At 35.6% G+C, this 23,082-nt stretch overlaps 1 protein-coding gene across 2 annotated transcripts in view; it reads right to left on the reverse strand.

Moving 5' to 3' along the window:
• ARHGAP29 (Rho GTPase activating protein 29) overlaps positions 1 to 23,082 on the reverse strand; it is a 63,177-nt gene that overhangs the window by 6,909 nt on the left and 33,186 nt on the right. For both annotated transcript variants that reach the window (XM_088154444.1, XM_088154443.1), the window contains exons 4-19: positions 20,055 to 20,151; positions 19,365 to 19,437; positions 16,495 to 16,561; positions 15,029 to 15,166; positions 12,630 to 12,694; positions 12,134 to 12,244; positions 11,942 to 12,022; positions 11,118 to 11,303; positions 10,788 to 10,925; positions 6,685 to 6,875; positions 5,173 to 5,336; positions 4,110 to 4,238; positions 3,891 to 3,992; positions 2,552 to 2,715; positions 1,793 to 1,981; positions 1,564 to 1,701 (exon numbers count right to left, since the gene is read on the reverse strand). In XM_088154444.1, the coding sequence (XP_088010570.1) occupies positions 1,564 to 1,701; positions 1,793 to 1,981; positions 2,552 to 2,715; positions 3,891 to 3,992; positions 4,110 to 4,238; positions 5,173 to 5,336; positions 6,685 to 6,875; positions 10,788 to 10,925; positions 11,118 to 11,303; positions 11,942 to 12,022; positions 12,134 to 12,244; positions 12,630 to 12,694; positions 15,029 to 15,166; positions 16,495 to 16,561; positions 19,365 to 19,437; positions 20,055 to 20,151 (2,033 nt within the window). The remainder of the gene's footprint in view (positions 1 to 1,563; positions 1,702 to 1,792; positions 1,982 to 2,551; positions 2,716 to 3,890; positions 3,993 to 4,109; positions 4,239 to 5,172; positions 5,337 to 6,684; positions 6,876 to 10,787; positions 10,926 to 11,117; positions 11,304 to 11,941; positions 12,023 to 12,133; positions 12,245 to 12,629; positions 12,695 to 15,028; positions 15,167 to 16,494; positions 16,562 to 19,364; positions 19,438 to 20,054; positions 20,152 to 23,082) is intronic.

The raw sequence follows: 23,082 nt of genomic DNA on the forward strand, positions 1-23,082 counted from the left end.
AATCACAGAGCAAGAGAACAATTATCTTGGATAGAGGGACTAGATACTTGTTGATTGGGTTCATAAATTACATTAAGCCGACTTAAACTGTGATTTGTCCAACAATAATCAGTGTTTGCCAAAAGAAAACCAAGCACTTAGAATAATAGATGAACTCAGCTACTATGTGTGTCAATCTGAGTAGGTGGAAAGGGCAAGTGAGAGTATGTGAATGGGCTCACAAATATGACTGGCTACTGACATGGCAATCAGTGCAATTCAGGAGCTAAAAAGGCTGCCCACTTAAGGAATGAAGAATGGATCCAAAGTAAGGAGACCAATGAATTCCCCATTCAGACTCATAGCCTGTGTTTATATGACACATCTGAACCTGTCAGCTGTTTACTAGGGTAAACATGTGCCACAGTGCACAATCACTACCATCCCATCAAAGCAAATACTTCATACTTCCCAGATTTCACTGAAAAGAAGCTCTGCAACTGTTATTTTCAAAATTGATGCTAGTATGCAATCAAACACTACTGCAAGATGTATTACATTTTAGGAAATGCTGGTAAGGGATAATGGAAGTCCAATATATGTGAAGGTTAATGTAGTTAATCACTATTCACAAGGCCCCATCTTTTTGCCTCCTCACAATACAGCCAATTCTCTTGACTCATGGACTATAAAATATCATAGTTTAAAGAGTAACTTCCACTGTTTTGGCATAAGTAGTAATAACTGCAGCATTTATCTTAAACTTATTAACAACTACACCACAAAGAACAGCAAAAAATAGTAAGACTGGCATAATATCTGAACATCAGTGAAGCAGTTAAGAGATAAACAGAAGAGATGGTGTAACAGAATCTTGAATTGCAATAGAGGGGAATCATGTTAGTCACTGCAGAAATAGATGACACGGAAATTATTATGCATTTATGTTTCACTATAATGTAATATTGTAATGAAGTATTTGAGATGTAATTTCAAAATGGACTGTTTATAGTGTCTTAGTATTATGCATCTTACATTTATAGAGTTGCTATATTAATAAAAATGGCAACTCTTTTTTTAAGAGTATCCTGCCTGTCAATATTAGCATAGGCCCCAGTTCTATATTCTCATAAGGTAGGTTGCACATTTTTGAGCCTTCTATTAAAGCATGATTAGACATTTTTTTTGTATGTCAGAAGCTAAATGAAGATGGTAAAAACAAGAAGTGCTGGGTTTTTTGTTCAAAAATTTATTCCCTCCACATTTTCTTAAACTTCTTTCCCATTTTTTCCAGCTAATTTCCTCCATCTACTAATTCCATGTTAATCAGACTTAAAACAGCTAATTTTAATTAACCTGACAAAAATCAGTGACAATGAGAAAACAGTAGCAATCTAATTTTAAGAACTATTACTTGACTGTTTTCCATCTTTCCAATACAAGCAACAAAGCCAAAGGATAAAAACTCGCAATCACCTTAATACTGGAGCCTTCACAAAAAGCTACACAACAAACATGTCCACCTTAGCAAATCTCCCAACATACAAATGTGTTAGAGTAAACAAGATAATAATGCATATTTACCTGGCGAAGATATAGTTTAAGGACATTACTTATATCATGTGCATAGAGCTGGGATAATTCTACCAAATCTTTCCCATTTTCAAATGCCTGACAAAGTTTTTCAACTCTGGATTTGGCTCCATTCACACGGTATATCCCCTTAAATATGAGAAAAAGTCATAAATAATTGTAAAACCAAAATTTTAATGGTTTTGAAGAGAGGCATTTGAAAAGCAGTATGAATCTTTACCTTGACATTTAAGGCTCTGCTTTCAATTTCAGAGGTACACTTTTTTATGATGAAGGGGATACCATCTGGACTATTTTTAGCAGCTTGAGTAAATTCTACCCCAAACAAATGAAGCCTTCCATGAAGCTTTTTATGTCCACACTGAATAGCTAAAGTCTCCAAACACTTTTTGTGACAGGAAAGTGAACACTAAAAGAAGCACAAAAGAAATGAGTCATTAAAAAACAGGGCAAGGGCATATAGCATCTACTGTTCAGCTTATCACCTAACCTCATGCTTATTTAAAGCATTTAGCCTCTTTAAGCCAGTTCACAGTGACTTTATACTATTTTAAACATTTTTTAATAGTTACCAGCTGAGTGTTTTATGAGCAAAATAGCAGGATATAAATAGTAAAAATAAATGTATATATAATGCATATACAATTCAGAAAAGGCAGCCATTCCAGTATGTTGGATTCAAAGCTGCTCTTAAACATGAGGCATAATGAAGATTTCTCCCATAAACCTATCTGCCAAGCCTAATAAATCACTGGAGAAGGAACGTCATTTATATTATCTTGGCAAATCTACTGTCAAGCTGGTAAGACAAATTGACACCACTCTCTCTGGCACTTCAACTTCCCCATTGTAGTTTCACGTCCAGTGCACCTCACAGTCATGTAAGCCACAGGGTTATGAAATCATATGATTTGCATGCAGTAACTAGAATCTGCCACAAGACATTATAAGGAAGCCAAAAGGTGTTCGGATTTCCAACCTCTTCACATTCTGCTCCATGGAATACCACCAGACTATCGCATTCCCTGCATTTAGATGGAGCCCTCAGTTTCCGGAGTTTGTGTGTTTGTGCTGCCTTAGATAGGAGAATGTTTCGAAAAGGTCCAGGAGAACTGGCAATTTCAGCTGCTAGATCATTTAAACCTTAGAATAAAAAGGTCTATTGTTAGCTCTTCAGGGTGCAAGAAATACACGCTAATATATTCACTTACTTATCCTATGAAATGGTATTCTATCAAGAATACATATAATTTGTTCAGTCAAGTAAAGCCATCTATATTTTTGCTTATGCGTTCATATGCAAATTATCTGTTCAAAAATATGATTTAGCATTTATCTACACATTTAGGAAAAAAAAATTGTGTGGCAACTTAAATTGCAAAACAATTATGACATAGGTTTAAGCCAGAGACCATATTACCAGAAGCTTTAATTGTTAACCAAAGTTGCAAATGTACTTTATATATCTCATGGACTCTAGTCCATGAAAGCTTATTCTGTAAGGTTAACCTTTCAGGTATCACAAGACTCACTGTTATTTTGCTTCAAGAGACTAATACGACTGTTCCTCTGGAAATTGTTCAGACTGTTTAATGGGATCATAATATATGAGAAAATAAAATGCTCACTGCACACAGGAAACACGCATGTCAGGGAAAAAATAGCCCACAATCCTTTTCTCTCTACTCAGTGATATTCTACCACCATTTAATCACACTGTAGTATTGTAGCGAGTCACAAAGATGACCTTGGAGAAACTATGTGGCAACAGTTACAAAAACATGTTTTAAGCCTGGGAAATGAAGAAAACATTAGAAATAAACTTAGTCTGACTCTTAACTCGTTGGGGTATGAGACCCTAATCCTGAGCAATCCTGTGGAAGACTGTTATCTATCATTTTGTCATTAGATTTTTTTTCGTGGGGGGGAATTGCTCACAATGCTTCAATGTCTACTTTTGAAAAAGTTAAGTCATAGATTTCTATATACTCAATCATTATTTGTTGGTTTTGAAATCTCTACCAGCATTATTACCCCCCCCAAAATCCCTGCTTATTTAATTCCATCTTCTATCAAACATGTGTTTACCAGATGTATCAGCCTTTTAAGCAGAACAGCTAAGCTTCATTTTTGCAGAAGAATTCCTGTACTTACCGAAATGTATTCTTTCAGATCAATAAATGTATACATTTGCTTAGAAGAGATAAACATGCCCATTATCTACCCTTCTGTTTCTAACAAAGTTCAAGAATCAAAGAAAATCAGGACCGCAAAGTGTACTTATAACAAATGATAAATTCAGCTTAGAATTATATTACCACAGTCAGAAGGTGAAGGTGGCTCTCTTTCATCAAGATCGTCTGCAGATGACATGGTACCTGTAGATGGTGTACGAGGAAGCCTTCTTTTAAAGTCACCTACTAAAGAGCCAAGACATTGACAATCTAAGCCCATCTGTTTCATTTCTTTTGCTGAACAGTATTCAAAATTCATTAAATCACAGCAATAGTATTAGCATTGAAAAATAATATATGTACCTGGGCTAGCAGATGGAGAATCCACAGATCGTGACTCACTGCTTCCTCCTGCACTTTCAGAATCACTGCACATTCCTCCACTTTGATTACCAACTGACCAGGATCTGAAAGGTGGTGGACCTCGCACAGCTTTAAAGGAGGAGGAGAAATAGGTTTAATGAGTTCAGGTTCTTCAGATATAAAACAAAATTTATCCTGCTTGTCACAGCTTATGCACAATTTTTAAAAATTAAAATGGAGGCACCCTTTATTGTACTAGAATAAGAACTATACATCCTCTCTATGTCTGTACAAGCCACTGTTCTGGTTGGGCATGCTCTGCAAGTGGCAACTTTGGTGCACCCATCCAGTGGGATAGCCTGAATCTTATCTATGGCAGAACAAAGTAGTCCAAGATGAGTTTGAATGCAAAGCCAGAACAATAAGTCAGAAATGCAGTTATAGAAATTTTGCTCACAGGGAAGTTGAAATTGATGGACATCAAGCTCAATATCTGCATTCAGGCAGACCCCAATTACATGTTTCCTGGAAACCCACAAAAAGGACTTGAAAACATGAGTACCAATTCTTGAACAATCAATCATTAGAATAGTGCCTCTGAGCTATCTTCAATAAACAAACTGAAATAGACAAATACTAAATACATAATTGTTCTGATATTAAATTGCACATATTTCAACATTTTTCTACATTTACTGCTTGACTTTTGTCCCATTTCTTTAGAGAGGAATTAAATTATTTATTTCTATATATATAATTATTTGTTTCTATATATATAATTATAATTTATTTCTAAAAATAAATTTCTATTCATATTTCACTCCTGTTTGCTAAATTATTAATGTTAATTGAAAAGTGTAAAATTCTTACATCCCAAAACTAAATTATGAGCCTTAATCATCTTTCACTTCCATTGATTACCTTGACCTATGTACAGATATCCTATTGAAGACAACAAAAACATAACATACAATAAAAATAATACATTAGAATATTGGCAGTGGACTGATCATAGTGATCTATTAAAGTTGTTTACTTAACTACATATATGATCAAGTATTACCAGAGATATCTGTACTGCTTGAAGATCTTTTGTCTCCAATCTTTTGGGAGCGAAGACAGACTGGGCTTGTAATATCATCTAGTGACTGAATAGGATAATCTCCTGAGCACTGAGATATGCTTCCTTGTGATGCATGGGCATTGTTTGATTGTTTACTGAAAACCCTGTGAAAGGGAACAAACCATTATTTGGAATTACAATGTTTCCCCAATTAAGAATAAATCAACACCTTACACTTTCCTTCAAGATTTTAAAAGCTTAAGTACAGAGCCATAACCATAAATACCCAGCTTCCTGAAACTTTCTTAATGACTTTCAACAACCTGGTAGGCAGAGATTCAATCCACAAGTTGGAGAACTAACCTAGCAGCACACTCTGCTCAATTTCTCAGGATCAACAGGCTCAAACTGATCCCAAGATATGGGTTCTGTCATTTCAGCTTCCAACTTGTAGTGAATGATGCTATAAGAACTCATTGTAACGGAGAGCAGGCACTCTTTCAGCCCAGCATTCTCCAACGGGGTCTAGGTAACTTTAAACAATACTGCTGGGCAGCTATTCAGAGGAGTACACCTACTCACTCAAGTGTATTACATGCAGCCCTCCTCAAACTTGCACTCCTGGGGGAGCACTCCACTACCACTCTCTGCCTTTCAATTCCCCAACCTTTCCTCTCCAAAATCAAACTAATCACTATGACTTCACTTCCCCAACTCTTTTGTTAATTAATTTTTATTAAATAAATTAGATTTAATAAATTTAACCATATCTTGAGCCAGTTCTGAAGCATTAATGACATATACTCAGCTTCGCTTATGCTACTGATTAATATGCAAAGATCAGGATAAAGTAAACAGAAGTATAATCCTCCAAGCTTGAATGGACTCTGGGCAAGAGACACTTATCAATAAAAATGATGTTTACAATGAAATATGCAATATAGTCCAACTCTAAGAAGTGCTCCCATTCAGAATGTTGGGTTTTCTCCAAAATCCTATGATCCTACATAGACACCAGCACACAATTCTACCTGTTTTGTTTCTCTGCCACTCAACATTCTATGATTGAGCTGAGCATGCTCAGTCTTCCATTTCTAGTTAAGTTTTTGAATTGGCTGTGATTTTGAATTTTTTGGCAGTGACTGGCTGTCATTTAACACCGACCAACTAGAATTATGAACTTATCTACCCCCCAATCTGAGAAAAAAGTAGTAATTATCTGAGCAACTTTGATCACGGACAGGTAGAAAATCTTCAAAAAGACTGATAAACATATAAGGATATAGGAAATAGACAGCTCTAGCAGGGAAAAAAGACAAAGATGATTTTTACTTAAAAAAGAAAAAAGAAATAGAACTATAAAGTGTGTTGCATACAACCAAGAAATCCAAATATTTCATAGGCATACAACCAGTAATCCAGCAATTCAAGCTTTTATTCCTTTATCTACATTTCTTTAACATTCTGTTCACATTTACTGCCAAGTACACAATAATATATCTGAGCTCTCACCCTCCAACCTGGGAACTTTGAGTTTCAAAGCAAACAGATTCAGTAGGAACATCATATTTTGGCAAATTCTTCACAAATTCAGAGAACTTTTTTCCTGGATCATACAGCTTGGCACTCTCACAGAGGGACTGACAGTTGACTGGTAGGGAGACAACTTGGGCATGCTGCATCTGGAACAGGTTAACTGTTGCCTATGTGGAAGATAATTTAATTTATTTCAAGAAGCATACATTTTAAATAGCTTTCCTTTCTTCTCTACCATTTACAGCACACTGTAGCGTGGGATGAGACACAAGAAATCTAAGTTAAAAAAAATCTGTAAAAAAGTTGAAAAATGAAACTTTCATGTTTGAGAAATCAGTGTGTGTGTCTCTGTGTATCTGCTATGCAACATATTGTTGTAGTAGGGATATCTTAAAAAGTTCTTTAACATCAAAATTAGAATTTTCTATTTTTAAAAAGGCAATATAAACCAGCTTCCCTTTAATATGTATCTTATATTATGTATCCATATACAGTGGGGCAAAAAAGTATTTAGTCAGCCACCAATTGTGCAAGTTCTCCCACTTAAAAAGATGAGAGAGGCCTGTAATTTTCATCATAGGTAAACCTCAACTATGAGAGACAAAATGGGGGGAAAAATCCAGAAAATCACATTGTCTGAGTTTTAAAGAATTTATTTGCAAATCATGGTGGAAAATAAGTATTTGGTCAATATCAAAAGTTCATCACAATACTTTGTTATATATCCTTTGTTGGCAATGACAGAGGTCAAACGTTTTCTGTAAGTCTTCACAAGGTTTTCACACACTGTTGCTGGTATTTTGGCCCATTCCTCCATGCAGATCTCCTCTAGAGCAGTGATGTTTTGGGGCTGTCGCTGGGCAACACGGACTTTCAACTCCCTCCAAAGGTTTTCCATGGGGTTGAGATCTGGAGACTGGCTAGGCCACTCCAGGACCTTGAAATGCTTCTTACGAAGCCACTCCTTCATTGCCCGGGCAGTGTGTTTGGGATCATTGTCATGCTGAAGGACCCAGCCACGTTTCATCTTCAATGCCCTTGCTGATGGAAGGAGGTGTTCACTCAAAATCTCACGATACATGGCCCCATTCTTTCCTTTACACGGATCAGTCGTCCTGGTCCCTTTGCAGAAAAACAGCCCCAAAGCATGATGTTTCCACCCCCATGCTTCACAGTAGGTATGGTGTTCTTTGGATGCAACTCAGCATTCTCTCTCCTCCAAACATGACGAGTTGAGTTTAGACCAAAACGTTCTACTTTGGTTTCATCTGACCATATGACATTTTCCCAATCCTCTTCTGGATCATCCAAATGCTCTCTAGCAAACTTCAGACAGGCCCGGACATGTACTGGCTTAAGCAGGGGGACACGTCTGGCACTGCAGGATTTGAGTCCCTGGCGGCATAGTGTGTTACTGATGGTAGCCTTTGTTACTTTGGTCCCAGCTCTCTGCAGGTCATTCACTAGGTCCCCCCGTGTGGTTCTGGGATTTTTGCTCACCGTTCTTGTGATCATTTTGACCCCACGGGGTGAGATCTTGCATGGAGCCCCAGATCGAGGGAGATTATCAGTGGTCTTGTATGTCTTCCATTTTCTAATTATTGCTCCCACAGTTGATTTCTTCACACCAAGCTGCTTGCCTATTGCAGATTCAGTCTTCCCAGCCTGGTGCAGGTCTACAATTTTGTTTCTGGTGTCCTTCAACAGCTCTTTGGTCTTGGCCATAGTGGAGCTTGGAGTGTGACTGTTTGAGGTTGTGGACAGGTGTCTTTTATACTGATACCAAGGTCAAACAGGTGCCATTACTACAGGTAACGAGTGGAGGACAGAGGAGCCTCTTAAAGAAGTAGTTACAGGTCTGTGAGAGCCAGACATCTTGCTTGTTTGTAGGTGACCAAATACTTATTTTCCACCATGATTTGCAAATAAATTCTTTAAAAATCAGACAATGTGATTTTCTGGATTTTTTCCCCTCATTTTGTCTCTCATAGTTGAGGTATACCTATGATGAAAATTACAGGCCTCTCTCATCTTTTTAAGTGGGAGAACCTGCACAATTGGTGGCTGACTAAATACTTTTTTGCCCCACTGTATTCTCTAAGTCCTGAAGCAGCATGGAAGAAGTAACATTCTCATGGTTTTGTAGCCTCATAATCCAACTGCAGATTACACTGGAGTTTCATCGGGGCAATTAATAAAAATATTTTTTATTTATGCCCAAAAGACCCAGTTAGCACCATGACAATTGCCATCTGCCCCATGATTATTTCCAAGGATAGCATTCAGTCCAAAGTAATAGAGATGATACTGGGATAAATCCTTAATATATACAAGGAGTATTCACAGGTATCCCATGTATACAGGGAATGAAAAACAAGTTCAGAATATTACTGTTCTTGGTTCATTTCTGCATCATCAGCATTTAGAGAGATGTACATTTCATTTTCTACAAGCATATGTTCAATAAGTACAGCTTCATAGATAATATACTTCATAAGATGTTTCTTTAGTGAAGCATAAGCAAACGATATCTATACAAGAGAAATTCATTATCTAAGGCTGCTATATTCTGAATTCACATTTTTTTTTAGATTTTTTTATCCTGCCTTTATTATTTTTATAAATAACTCAAGGCAGTGAACATACTTAATACTCCTTCCTCCTCCTATTCTCCCCACAACAACCACCATGTGAGGTGAGTCGGGCTGAGAAAGAGCGACTGGCCTAAGTCACCCAGCTGGCTTTCATATCTAAGGCAGGTCTAGAACTCAGTCTCCTGGTTTCTAGCCTGGTACCTTAATTGGTATTTATCAACATAAAAATCATTTCCATTTTGCAAACAAAAGAAGAATATTTCCCACCTCACATATAAACAAGATTTTGAAACTTCTCATACTCACTGGTTTAATATCCAATTACTAATTTATGGTTAAATACTGTAAATTACTTTAGAAACGAGCTATTCATATGCCACTTTGGGTACTTATTGCTATTTGTTGCTTATTAATGGTCATAAAATGTTCCACAGCACTTTTTAGAAACAGCAAAATACAAAGAAACTACAAAATTTTAGATACAGTTATTTTAATTAAAAGGAGACCAAAACTCTAGAAATAGCAGTTCTAAGTTTACATACTCTTTACAATTACCCTATTACAAAACAAAGCAACTTTAAACCAAAGTTTAAACTGCAGCTGCATTTTTCCCACTTGCTGACCTTCAAATTCTTAAAGGTTGTTTTAAAGGAAAGATAAACCTGAGATCCTTTGCTTAGTACCAGTGTATACAAAGGAAAAAAAGAAAACATTGGCATTATCAACCAAATATACCAGAAGCTATACTGCTATACAAAAAAGGTAAATATGGCAAAGAAGATCTGATACAATCATACAGGAAATGAGGTTCTAGCACTGGAGATGTCTCTCTTCATTTCCAGACTGTCCTCTTTAGCAGGGGCACAAAAATGCAGCTCACCAACATCCATTTTGCAGCGTTCAAAGCCCCCATAGATTTGGTGGGGCCCTCAACATTCCATGAAAAGCGTGGTATGATTTTTGAGCTAATGGAAGTTATACACTCCTTTCTCTTCAGTCAGGTTTTTCAGATCTGAGTTTAATTGAGTTAACTGTGAATTTAATTTTTTTATGAACTTGTGTTTTTGCCATTTGTTATCTAGAGTTCTATATGGAGAGAGTGGGCCAACCACGTGTATGGATATATAAATAAAATACTTTATAAAATATATAGCGCTATTTCTAATATTCTAGCTCAGACAAGTAGAAATCATAGCTTCCTGCCATGAGAACAAGTTTTAGGTTTAACACTTTCCTCTTTCATATATTCCCCTTTCAAATACTAGGAGATAGGAAGACTACACTTTAAAGTTTGAACTACCATTGTTTGTACCAGAAAAATCATCTGAGGTAAGGCATTGATTGTTTTATAATAATGGGTTTCATAATAATTAAAATAATAAGGAAAGCATCAAATCTTTTTCACATTATGGCAAAGTAATATTACTGTTTTTAAAATCACTCAATGTTTTCTAATTTAAGATACATTAAATTATATATTCTTACAGCTTTTAGTGTGAGATCACATTGATAAACTAGTTCCCGTAGTTGTGTTAAAATATCACTTTTGAAATTTTCTAGATCATTTCTCTTTTCTTCAACTTCAGCCATGCTGGCTTTGAAATGTTCATTGGCTTCTTCAGCCTACAACAAATTAAACATAAAGAAATAAGTATTGATAGAAAAAAAATCCAGTTAAACAGCTCAAATCCCCTTCCTTAAATAACCCATAATAAAAAATCATACAAAAGCATATGATTCAAATAATAGATAAAAGCCAACATCAGCCTATGTGTCAAATATTTTTAAGTGATATATTTAAAGTTGATACTTTACTTTTTGGAGAGCTTCCTCTTCTAGTTTACGTTTCTTTTCTAGTTTGCTGATATCTTTTGTAATGCCCCCATTGGAGGTCATATGTTCCTCCTCAGCACGAACAGTTGTTGTTTTTGCCCTCTCATACTCATCTTGCCGCTGAACATATAATAGCTTTGCTTTTCTTACACAAGATTCCAGTTCTTGCTGTACATTCCAAAAGAAAAATACCTTTTACATTACATTTTACACTGTCCACTTTGTAGCACAGGATATTAATGTGTTAAATCAATATGATTTTGTAATTTCCAAGCACATTTCTACTTATTAAAAATTAATAATTATGATAAAGGGATCCAAGTATAGGGCAAACAGGAAACTATGATCCTTATATCACTAAGGGAAAAGAGGATGTGTAGCAAATTGTTTAGTTATACAATTTTGATATTTATTTAACAGATTACAATTAAGATGGATATCTCTCTGTGGTCACTAAGTGTCAAGCTCAAGAGAGGCTAACTTTTAAACCTATCTAGGTGGCAGCACCTAATTAGCCTCAACTGATCTACAAAAGGAAAGCAGGGTCATATGGTCAATAACTGGAGGGGAGACTATCAAGAGTGCAGAGTAGGCTGGTAACAAAAAATAATCTTGGAAAAAGGCAATGGCAAACCACTTCTGTATTGTCATCATAAAGGTACATGGAAATGTCTATGATGAGAGCAAGAACTGAGCTGGATTGAAATGAGACCTTCCTTTTTAATATAATGTCATGATTTATGCTTAGAAGGAAGTTTAGAAATTCAAATGGGTAAACAAGATGTATAATAAACAAAGATACCCACCATTTTTTTTTGTTCTCGTTGCCAAAGTTCCTTTATCTCTTTTCTTTGTTTATCCAATTCATTTTTTCTCCCAAGGAGTGGCTAAACAAGAAAAATGAACTGTGTAAGGAAGTATTAGTTGTGTGTTAGTAGTTCACATACCTATGAACAACTATGCACACAGAAATGCTTCTATGCGGATTTTTTCTTTACCTGTAAAAATTTATTAGTTTGGAGAGCTGTTGCTGTCTGCTGCCAAAGCTGACTGTTCTCTATATCATTTTGAAATGCATTTATGAATATTGACTGGAATGGCATGTAGTCCTACAAGCAAAAACACATAATGTAATGCTAGTAATTTTGCAAAATATCCTAAGATTTAGATTTCCAATTATTTAAATGAAAAATGTTTTAAACAGCTTTAATGCCAAATTAAACTCCTATATAACACTTGTTTAAAGTGATTTTAAAATGCTTAGTTTGTTTAAATAATAGTACTTAAATGACTGTTCAGTTTAAACATCTGCATCCTGTCATAACTGAATATACTTTATTATAACAAATTATTCAGATTCGAAGATACAAGATAATTTAATTACCAAATAATTAGGAATTACAGAGTGGAACTTGAAATTCATTTAATTTTGAACATCAAAAAAGTAATGATTTAGTAATACATTTAATGTCCTTTTCTTAACTGAATACTCACCTGAGTTCCAATAACAGTCTTAGTGGTTTCTGCTATTTTTGCCAGACTTTTAGCATACTCCATTTCTGTAAAAAGAAGCACTAGTGATAATAAAAACAGACTTTTCTGTAATCTTAATTAGATACTATTTTATTACAATCTTCCAGGCACAGGAACCAGGCAATCACTCCATTTCAGGAAATAGTTACTAATTCAGAAGTCATATTACTGGCAGTCTGTAGCACAATCATAACAATAGACTGAATTATATATTAGATATACATATAAAAATTGGTATGTATGTATGTGTATACACACACACACACTTTTATACGCTGCCTGACTCCACGACTCCAGGTGACAGAAAAAGCTACTCACCCAAATTAACCTTTTTTCTACCCATGCAACAATGTCCTTTGCATATTTTGATTATGCTACAGGACCATATGGGCTAGTACATGAGCACAGCTCAGAAGGGCATTGGGAACAACACCAGAGGCTCATACCACCAGTTGCTCATAGACAGAGCAGTCCCCCGAGACTCAAGGTAAACCAATCTGAGCATAATCTGGATTGGCTACAGGAAAGCCTACAACTCAATGCCACACACATGGATCTGTCAATGCCTGGTACTATACAAAGTCAACAGGACACTAAGGACCTTCCTCAAGAACTCAATGGGACTGTGGAAGACAACACTGGAAGTCAACTCAAGATAGCTCGCACAAGTGGCCATCAAATGCGGCATATACCAAGGTGATGCACTGTCCCCACTGTTCTGCATAGGCTTGAACCCCCTCAGCCAGATAATCACAAGGACTGGATACAGATACAAGTTCAAGAGTGGAACTACCATCAGCCACTTCCTCTACATGGATGACATCAAGCTGTATGCTAAGACTGAACGAGACATTGACTTGCTGATCTACTTGACACAGATCTACAGTGAGGACACTGGGATGTCATTTGGACTGGAGAAGTGTGCCCGGATGGTAGTAAAGAGAGGGAAGGTAGTTAAGACTGATGTGGTGGAACTACCAGTGGGCCACATAATAGACATACCAACCAGCTACAAGTACTTTGGTATCCCACAGTCACATGGGAACCATGAGGAGGAGGCAAGGAAGACAGCAACATCCAAGTACTACCAAAGGATAAGACAGATCCTGAAGAGCCAGCTCAATGGAAGAACAAGATCCATGCCATCAACACATATGCCCTGCCAGTCATCAGATACCCTGCTGGTATAGTGAGCTGGCCAAAGGAAGACATGGAGGCTGCGGATGTGAAAACCCAGAAGCTCCTCACAATGTACAGTGGTTTCCACCCAAGTCCAACACCCAGAGACTGTACACCAGCCAGAAAGAGGGCGGGCGGGGTCTGGTGAATGTGAAAGCCACTGTCCTGGATGAAACCCAGAGCATCCAGGAGTACATCAGTAAGATGGCATCCAAAGATGAGCTGCTGAATGTCTGAGGCAGCAGCTGACATGGGAGGAAGTTCAAGCAGAGGAAGTCCCATGGCAAGACAAGATCCTGCATGGGATGTACCATTAGCAGATAGCTGAGGTAGCTAACACTGGGAAATCCTACCAGTAGCTGGAAAGGGCTGGACTAAAAGACAGCACTGAGGCACCAATCATAGCAGCGCAAGAACAGGCACTAAGCACTAGATCAGTAGAAGCAGGGGTCTACCACACTGGACAGGACCCAAGGTGCAGACTGTGCAGAGAGGCCTCAGAGACAGCCCAACACATAGTGGCAGGGTGTAAGATGCAGGCAGGAACAGCATACACTGAAAGGCAAAACCAAGTAGCTGGAATTGTGTACAAGAACATCTATGCGTAGTATATGGGCTAGACCCTCCCAAGTCCAGATGGGAGATTCCACAGAAGGTTGTGGAGAATAACAGGTCTAAGATCCTGTGAGACTTCCAAATCCAGATGGACAGGTAGGTACTAGCCAATGAACCAAACATCATGGTAGTAGACAAGGACCAAAAGACAGCGGTGGTGATAGATGTAGTGGTGCCAAGTGACAGCAACCTCAAAAAAAGGAGCATGAGAAGTTGGAGAAGTACCAGAGCCTGAAGGAAGAACTAGAGAGGATGTGGAAAGTAAAGGCCAAAGTGGTTCCAGTGGTGGTAGGAGCACTTGAGGCTGTAACTCCTAAGGTGGGAGAGTGGCTCCAACAAATCCCAGGAACATCAGAGCTCTCTGTCCAGAAGAACGCAGTGCTAGGAACAGCTAAGATACTGCACAAAACCCTCAAACCCCCGGCCTCAGATAGAAGACCCGAGATTGAGGAAGACACATATCACCCAGAGGTGAGAGGGGAATCTTTATTTATTTATTTTTACACACACACACTTATATGCTGCCTGACTCTCAACAACTCTAGGTGCCAGTAAAAGCTACTCACCCAAATTAATCTTTTTCTCTACCCAAGCAACAATGTCTTTTGCATATTTTGACCATGCTTTAGCATAGGATAGAGCAGATTTGATTCCATTATCATTTCTTAGGAGAGTGTTATCAATTTCTTCAGCATTAAGGTGCCCTGAAAGTAAAGCATCAAATGCAAAAAAGCACATTTTAGACATTAGTTGTGAACACCAAAGCAGTTGTAATCTTTTTAATGCTAGTTGACGCTAAATGGAACTGACAAAGCTTTTAGAACAAATTAAAGGTTCACAGAATTATATCTTAGCAAATCCTATAGAACTTTTGTAATGGTTTAACAGGAAAAAAATAATATAAATAGCTGAAGTTCATTCTAATAGTAGCGTAAACAATTCTTGAGATTTGAATGAGAATAATAATAATAATAATAATAATAATAATAATAATAATAATATCACAAAACAGACAAAGTAATAGAAAATGAAGAAACTAAAGTGCTCTGGGATTTTAGAATTCAAACAGAGAAGCACCTGCCACACAACACCCCAGATTTAACAATTACTGATAAGAAAGACAAATAAGTCTGAATAGTGGACACTGCAATACCTGGAGACAGCAGAATAGAAGAGAAAGAACTGGAGAAAATCACAAAATACAAAGACCTGCAAATAAAAGTAGAATGACTATGGCAAAAAAAGGTAAAGATAATATCAGTAGTTATAGGCACCTTAGGTGCAATCCCAAAATGTCTGGAGCACCATTTGAACACCACTGGCATTGACAAAATCACCATCAGTCAACTGCAAAAGGCAGCTTTACTTGGAACAGCTTATATCCTATGAGAATACCTTTAACACCATCAAACAACATCTACCTAACCCAGGTCCTTGGGGAGGACCCGATAGGTGGATAAAAATGCCAAATCCAGTCTAAATATCTGGCTGACTGTGTGACAAACCATAATAATAATAATAATAATAATAACAATAACAATAATAATAATAATAATAATTACTATTAATATTATTATGTATTAAATTTATATGCCGCTTGACTCCTAGAGACTCTGGGTGGTTTACAATTGTTTAAACATTTAAAAACAAAGAACAATATAAAAAACAGAAGAACAGCACAAGACAAAAGAACAACAATATGAAGAAAACAAATCCAGAGGGGAACAGAAAGGAAGAAAGGGGCATCAGTTGTCCTCTCCAAATGCCTGGACAAAGAGCCAGGTTTTTAAAACCCTTCAATATACCAGTAGGCTGGGAACCATTAGAATTTTGGGGGGAACCTCATTCATAATACAATGAGTATTTTAAAATACCAATGATTTTCCTTTAAATATTTAAATTAGGATAAATATTTACATTATTTATGTAGAAGATCTACTGTTTATAACTTTTTTAGTATTTATTGCCTCTATTATGATTTACCTATAATAAAAATGGTGCACAAAGTCATCATACATTTAAAAATGCTTACCTGTTGTTTGAACACCTTCTCTTTCATGCAATGATCCTCCAGAATCCACACAAAGATTTTCAAAAGACTGGCATACAAAAAAATTTAACTTGTTTAGCATCAGCTAAAAAAAATTTAATACATGATAGGCAGGGTGGGAGGAATAAAAAACCAGACAAACAAGAAATCATGACATAGCAAAGCATTTATACGTAAAGCCTATTTAGGTAGCCTTATTATTTTAAATTTTATTAAGCTAAATTAACAAAAGTACAGATAAACATAATAGTAGTAACAAAAATAACTTCGAAGGCATCTTTAATACACAAAAAATAATCCAGATTCATATTAACAATCCTGCTGATATCAACCCCAAAATTGACAATAATGGGGCGAGACCAAGTCATATGGGTTAATTTCTAACTCCTGACTTGGATCTCCAATAGTAATGTGACTATAAGCAAACCTTAAGTGTTCTCTGAGTTGTCCAATATGTTTGAAGCAATTTTTTGCTGTTTTAACTTCATAGAATCATATAGTTGGAAGGGATCTTGGATGTCTTCGAGTCCAACCCCCTCCTCAGGGCAGGAAACCTTCAACTATCCCAGACAAACTGCTGTTTAATTGGTTTGAATATCCCCAGTGATAAGAGTATCCATGACTCCAGGAAGCATTAACTTCATCAATAAAATGTCACAGATTTAATGCTAATATTAAACTGAAATGATCAAATAATGTAAGCTTTTCATGGGTAAATGGGTCACAATAATATCTGTAATCCAAAGTTTTCTACGTATTTCTTGCAGCATGTGCAGATGCGCTCATAAATAATACTTGCCAAGATTTTAACAGGTTCTGATAATAACTCTTCAATTGAGCCAAAGAGGAGCTGAAGTCTGACACTTCTTATTCCAGACAGTAACTGAAGCTAGAATAAATGCCCAGTGATAAATCTGAAAGTGTGGAAAGTTAAATCCACCTTTCTAAACAGGTAGTTGTAATTTGCTTAATTAAAATCTTGCAGTATGATCTTGCCAAGGAAATGTACTTAATGTCCTGTAAGTTTTTAAAAATAATTTAACAGAATAAACACAGAGATGCTTCTCAAAATTTAAACCAGTTAAATTTATCTTAGTCACATTTTCTAGATCACTATGATCCAATGGTAACAAATCTAATTTACTCTTAATTTTTATACTACCCATACAGAATCCCAAACTTATAGAATAGTGAAATAAGATTAAGAATAGATTATTTCTGGTTTGTGTATAAAACACATTATTAGCATATAATAACATTTGCTAGTGTAATTCCATTAATATTTTAGAATTTCTAGTTATGTAGGCAAGAGATGCTAAACTCAAATTAAAAGAAGAGGGAGGGAAAAAAAGCATTCTTGGTGTGGACCTGAACAAATATTTGACCAAGGAAAGGGCACAACATTAGTAATTACCCAAGATTTATGGGCTTAAATACTGAGGTAACATTATTTGCATTCTCTGCTTTTAAAAATGTTAGATAACCTGTGCCACATGAAGATGGACAACATGGAAGTAAAAATTACGTTGCTATAAAAAAAGTTTTAAAAAGATGTTTTAAATAATCCAGGCACAAGAGATGAAGTTAATTGTAACAGCTATAATTAAAAATCAAAGACATTTCAATGCATACAACATGAAAAATTTCCCACAGGAGAGGTCAATATTGAAAGAAAGCCAGATGGATTATGAGTGAAACATATTATCTCCATAAAACCAAAAAATCCATTGTATGTTACACAGGTGATTCATGTTTAGTATCAGTTGCATATTCTTTCAGTTAACCAAGAAACTACTCAATATGACAGTAGGTAAAAAGACCATATAGTAAAAGGTTACCTGTAGTCAAGGTCAAGTGATATTTACAGAATGATGGGGCTAATACTACTGCTCTACTCATGTTATAAACATTGTTTTCAGGTGCATTAGTACTACACAGTCCCCAAGCACATTAGCAATCTGAGTGCCTATCAAGAATGCTCTCAAAAAATATTTTCCATTGGGGACTTAATCAGCTACAAAACATAATATAAGAGAATATTATCCCCACTTATCTAGTTTCTCTCTAGTATACTATTACTTCTGCTTATTTTTTTCCTGGTTAGGCAGATGTACTTCCAAGCAAAGCTCTAAAGTGCTATCACCTTCCATTATTATTTTCTAAGAAAACTAGTGGGGTTCGTTTAAGAGCCAGAAATATTTGCAGCAATGTTAATGGATATTGATGCTTTTAACAACAGGACTCCAACTTTCTATTTTTAAAATTAAAATATATTTTAATTGTAAGAAGTTAAATGAGGCAACAAGCTAGGTGAGCACCAAAGGAGATATACATTGGCACACTGGTGCCAACAGGTGCCATGGTGGAGATCACAGATGTACTTCAAAGGAAAAAAAGAGGAATATGAAAAAAACTAAGCAGCCTTTTTGATAAAAATCAAAGTGGAACAACAACAACAGCAATGAAACTGAAACAATGCAACTCTTCATATTACAGTACCTTCATCCACTAACACATTTTCCAGCTCATTTACCAAATATTGTTACGACAGTCTAAGCACAAAGAAAGCTTATGGAAGTAAACATTTATCTTTCTATAAAGATATATTTTTATCCATCACAAAGTTGATATGACAACTCATTTAAATTTCTTACTAGAAATTATTTGGCCTCCATTTATACTTATATCTAGAACTAAGCTAGTTCTAGTTTTGTAGAAACTAATAGCTGTAGTTTCTACAAAATATTAGGTTCCTATGCAGTTTTTAGTTTTACACTGTCCTTGCTGAATCTATATTCTCAACCACTGCACAATGAAACATGCTGAAACTTTCAAGAGCATTTTCATCTTACCTGATTTTGCCGAGATACAGGAAGACCCAGTCCTGAGCCATTATCCACATCTCCCATAAGGAAGTCTGAAACTCTGTCATGACAGTCAGAATAAAATTTAATTATGCTTTGGTTTACTACATAGGCACAAACATCTAACAAATATTCAGACCAGATATCATATGGGAATGATCAGTATCTATTTTAAGATAGCCTCAGCTATAAAATGTAGCATTTTAAACATATATAATTCTTGACTGCTGAAAAACCTTACTACTTATGAAAATGTTGAACATCAGGTAACTTCAAAATTTGAGTCATTTGCTTTAAAATGAATAAGCCAGCACTGCCTAGATATAGTCTTCCCTGTTCTGAATTGGAAGAAAGCAGGAGACATAAGGCACTGCTGGAGAAAACAGGCAGTAATCCAATGTTGCTTCAAGAAATCAGAAATGTTAATAGAGAACAGCTGCAAGAGAAGACTGGAAACAGTGAAGCAAAGACCTTCATAAAGAGAGTATAAAAATTCTTTCCAGCAAGAAAAGCTTGCTACATTAGAAGACCTACAAAAAGAAGTAGCATTAGGAAAGGAAAATTACAACTAAATGAACAACATGGATGAAGAAATAGATCACAGTAATGGTTCAGATATATACAATCTAAGGCTTTTAGACCCTAAAAAAACACAATTATATGTTTTTTAAAACTTACATGTTGCCAAAAGTAAATGCCAGTAAGTCAATAGAAGAGAATATTTCACTTAATACTTCTCGCTTGTTTTCTTCATTAACTTCCTTAAAGTTCACAGCTAAGAGAAAAAACAAAGAGGCACTGTAAATTATCAGATGGAATTTTCATAGCTAGGTAATGCTCTCAAATCATACCATATACGTTCTATGTCGTATTTAAACTAAAGAAATAGGGCTAGATGGTAATTTATTCAGTTCATTTTAGATAATCTTGAGTACCTGTCACTAATTGCTTAGAATATACATAGAACTGAGAATAGACCTAGATATCCAAATATTTTTTAAACAAATGATGGCAAATATTCTGTCTCAGTATTTCAAAACTCTACTCTCTACTCTTTTAAGCCACATTTGCATACTAAAAGGTCCATTTCAGGAGTAAAATTCTGTAAGATGAAAGCACAAGTGCAAAGCAAAAGAGTGTTTTTACATAGGAGATACTTGAAGTGACTCAGGATCAACACCAAGGCAAGCAAATACATTTTTCAGAAAAAAATATATCCATGATAACATTTTCGAAAAACAGTAAAATAAGCTATAGTCACATGAAGGAACAAGCCATCCAAACATATCAAAATGATTAGGGCCAAATTATATAATACAGAAATTTGTGACTGGATTTTCAGCATATTTAAATTTTGACCAACAGTATATATAAAGGAATCTGGTGCTGAAGATTAATCTTTCTCTCCGTGTATTTTCTTTATGAAATCATAGACTCTTCCTCCAAACTGTTACCTGCCTTGTTATAAAAAAAACTACCAACCCAGATAGAATTTTTCCTAGAAGATGTTAAAAGCAGGAAAGTATCTAATCTTTGTGAACCAGATGAAGGAAAAGGTTAAATTCTCTGTCAAAGAAGGAGACTCCTGAGCTGACTCTTAAAGAGCCAATAAATTCATCCATATATCTGTAATTCCATGTAGCTTGGTACACAGGTAGTCCTCGACTTACAACCACAGTTGGGACCGGAACGTCTGTCGCTATGTGATGTGGTGGGTAAGTGAGTCACACTCGATTTTATGACCTTTTTTGCCACAGTCATTAAGCGAATCATGGCGGTTGTTAAGCAAATCACATGGTCATTAAGCTTCCCTCATTGACTTTGCTTGTTGGAAGCCCTCTGGGAAGGTTACAAATGGCAATCATGTGACCCTGGGATGCTGCAACCATCAGAAATACATGCCGGCCACCAAGCACCCAAATTTTGATCACATGACCGTGGGGATGCTGTGAATTTGGGATGCCAGAGAAGGCAAGGCTAACAACTTCCCTGAAAAAAACTTGTTCATGGCAGTGATCATCCACTGGCACCAATAGAAGCAATTGAAAAGTTTTGCAGAGAATACTTAGAAATTTAGGAAACTGGGAGGCAATACCAATTCCAGTCTCTAAAGACTGCCTCTTTCAATAATTTCCCTTCACAAAAGTGCCTTCCCCATAATTCAGTCTTCATCTTTCACAGGTATTTAGAAACATCTTCTGTTTAATCCTTTAAAATATTTTACACAATCCATTATTTCATTAAGAAACTAATCAAATACTAATCTTTGATTTAAAGAAAATAAATTTACAAGAAATATAAATTAGTTTAATTAGAAGTCAGCTATACCTAGAAATAAAAATATCATAAATATAAATTAATTTCAAACACAGTAACTTTGTGATGTTCCTGACAGGTGTCTAAACAACACAATGAACTGAATAAACCAGATATTCCATCAGACTTCCTTTGTGACAAGAAAAGTTTCCAGTAAGCTGATAGAAATTAACTGTCTAGTATCATATAATAGACTAATAAACTACTCAATATGGACTTCATTGCTGATGATGTAAATTAAATGCAGAGCTAGTGGTTTCATCATGTATACTCTTGCTCTGAAAACTAACTTCAGAATTGACTGAAGTATTTAAAACCAATTTCCCTAGAGTTTATATTCTAAAATTTAACAGTGCATTTATATTCATACTAAATAGGTTTTGTAAAATACAATTGCATATATCATTTTTTTCAGAATGAAATACTAGAAAGGCAAAGCCTGATACTATTAACTACTTTAAAAGTTCAGTTAAATCAAAGGCAGTCACTAGCTCATCCTGTATGGCATAAAAGAGAGAGTTCTGTTAATTTGAGAAAAACAATTTAATAGCACACAGTAACATTGTAAATTAAGTATATAAGACATAAATTTATATTCTAATATGCATATTGAAAATGTTACTGGAAATTAAAAGATGAAATAAGGGGGAAAACAATGAAGATAGCAGTAGCAAAAAATGTATAATTCAAACCGTTTTGAACAATTTTCCCCCAAGGAAATGCTATCGGCTAAAACAAACAAAATCCTTTCCTGTTTTATGAGCATGTTTTTGGTTTTTGTTATGCCTAAATACTAATGATTTTGGAAAATAAGTACTTAATGGTTTAAATATAAATTAATTCCTCCTACCTTATTTCCAAACACTTCTACTCAAAGAATGCTAAAGCCTTCTTTCAACCATTACATACTGATATTACTTATCATCAGCTTTAAACAGTCTTTCCCCAGGACATCCTGGCTGTACACAATAGTGCTGACAACAATTAGTAATACCGTTTCCATGTCTGGAAATGGCAGCTCTCTATACAGCTACTCTTTCAAGTCAGAATGCAACCTAACGGAGATGGGAAAAATTAATGTAAACATATGGTTCCAAGCACTATTATTAAAAACTAAAACCACCATCTCTGGATTTATAATAACATAATTTAGAAGTCTAATAAAATATAATTATAACTTGAATTATACATATACATTTATTTAAAATTATATACTGCTGAAAATTTCTGTATTATATTGTATTCTTTTACTACTTGCTAGAAATCACATTTTATTTCCTTTAGTTTAGAATTTTTATAGGCTTCAAGTTTTGCAGTCCAGGGTATTATTGCATTCTCTCCCTGCCCCCATAATAATTCCATAAAACAAAATGTGTTTGGAGGAAAATCA

The sequence above is a fragment of the Python bivittatus genome, unplaced genomic scaffold (genome assembly GCF_059951505.1).
Source record: "Python bivittatus isolate LINGU-HERP-01145 unplaced genomic scaffold, Pbiv_v1 ctg000700_np1212, whole genome shotgun sequence".
NCBI lineage: Eukaryota > Metazoa > Chordata > Lepidosauria > Squamata > Pythonidae > Python > Python bivittatus.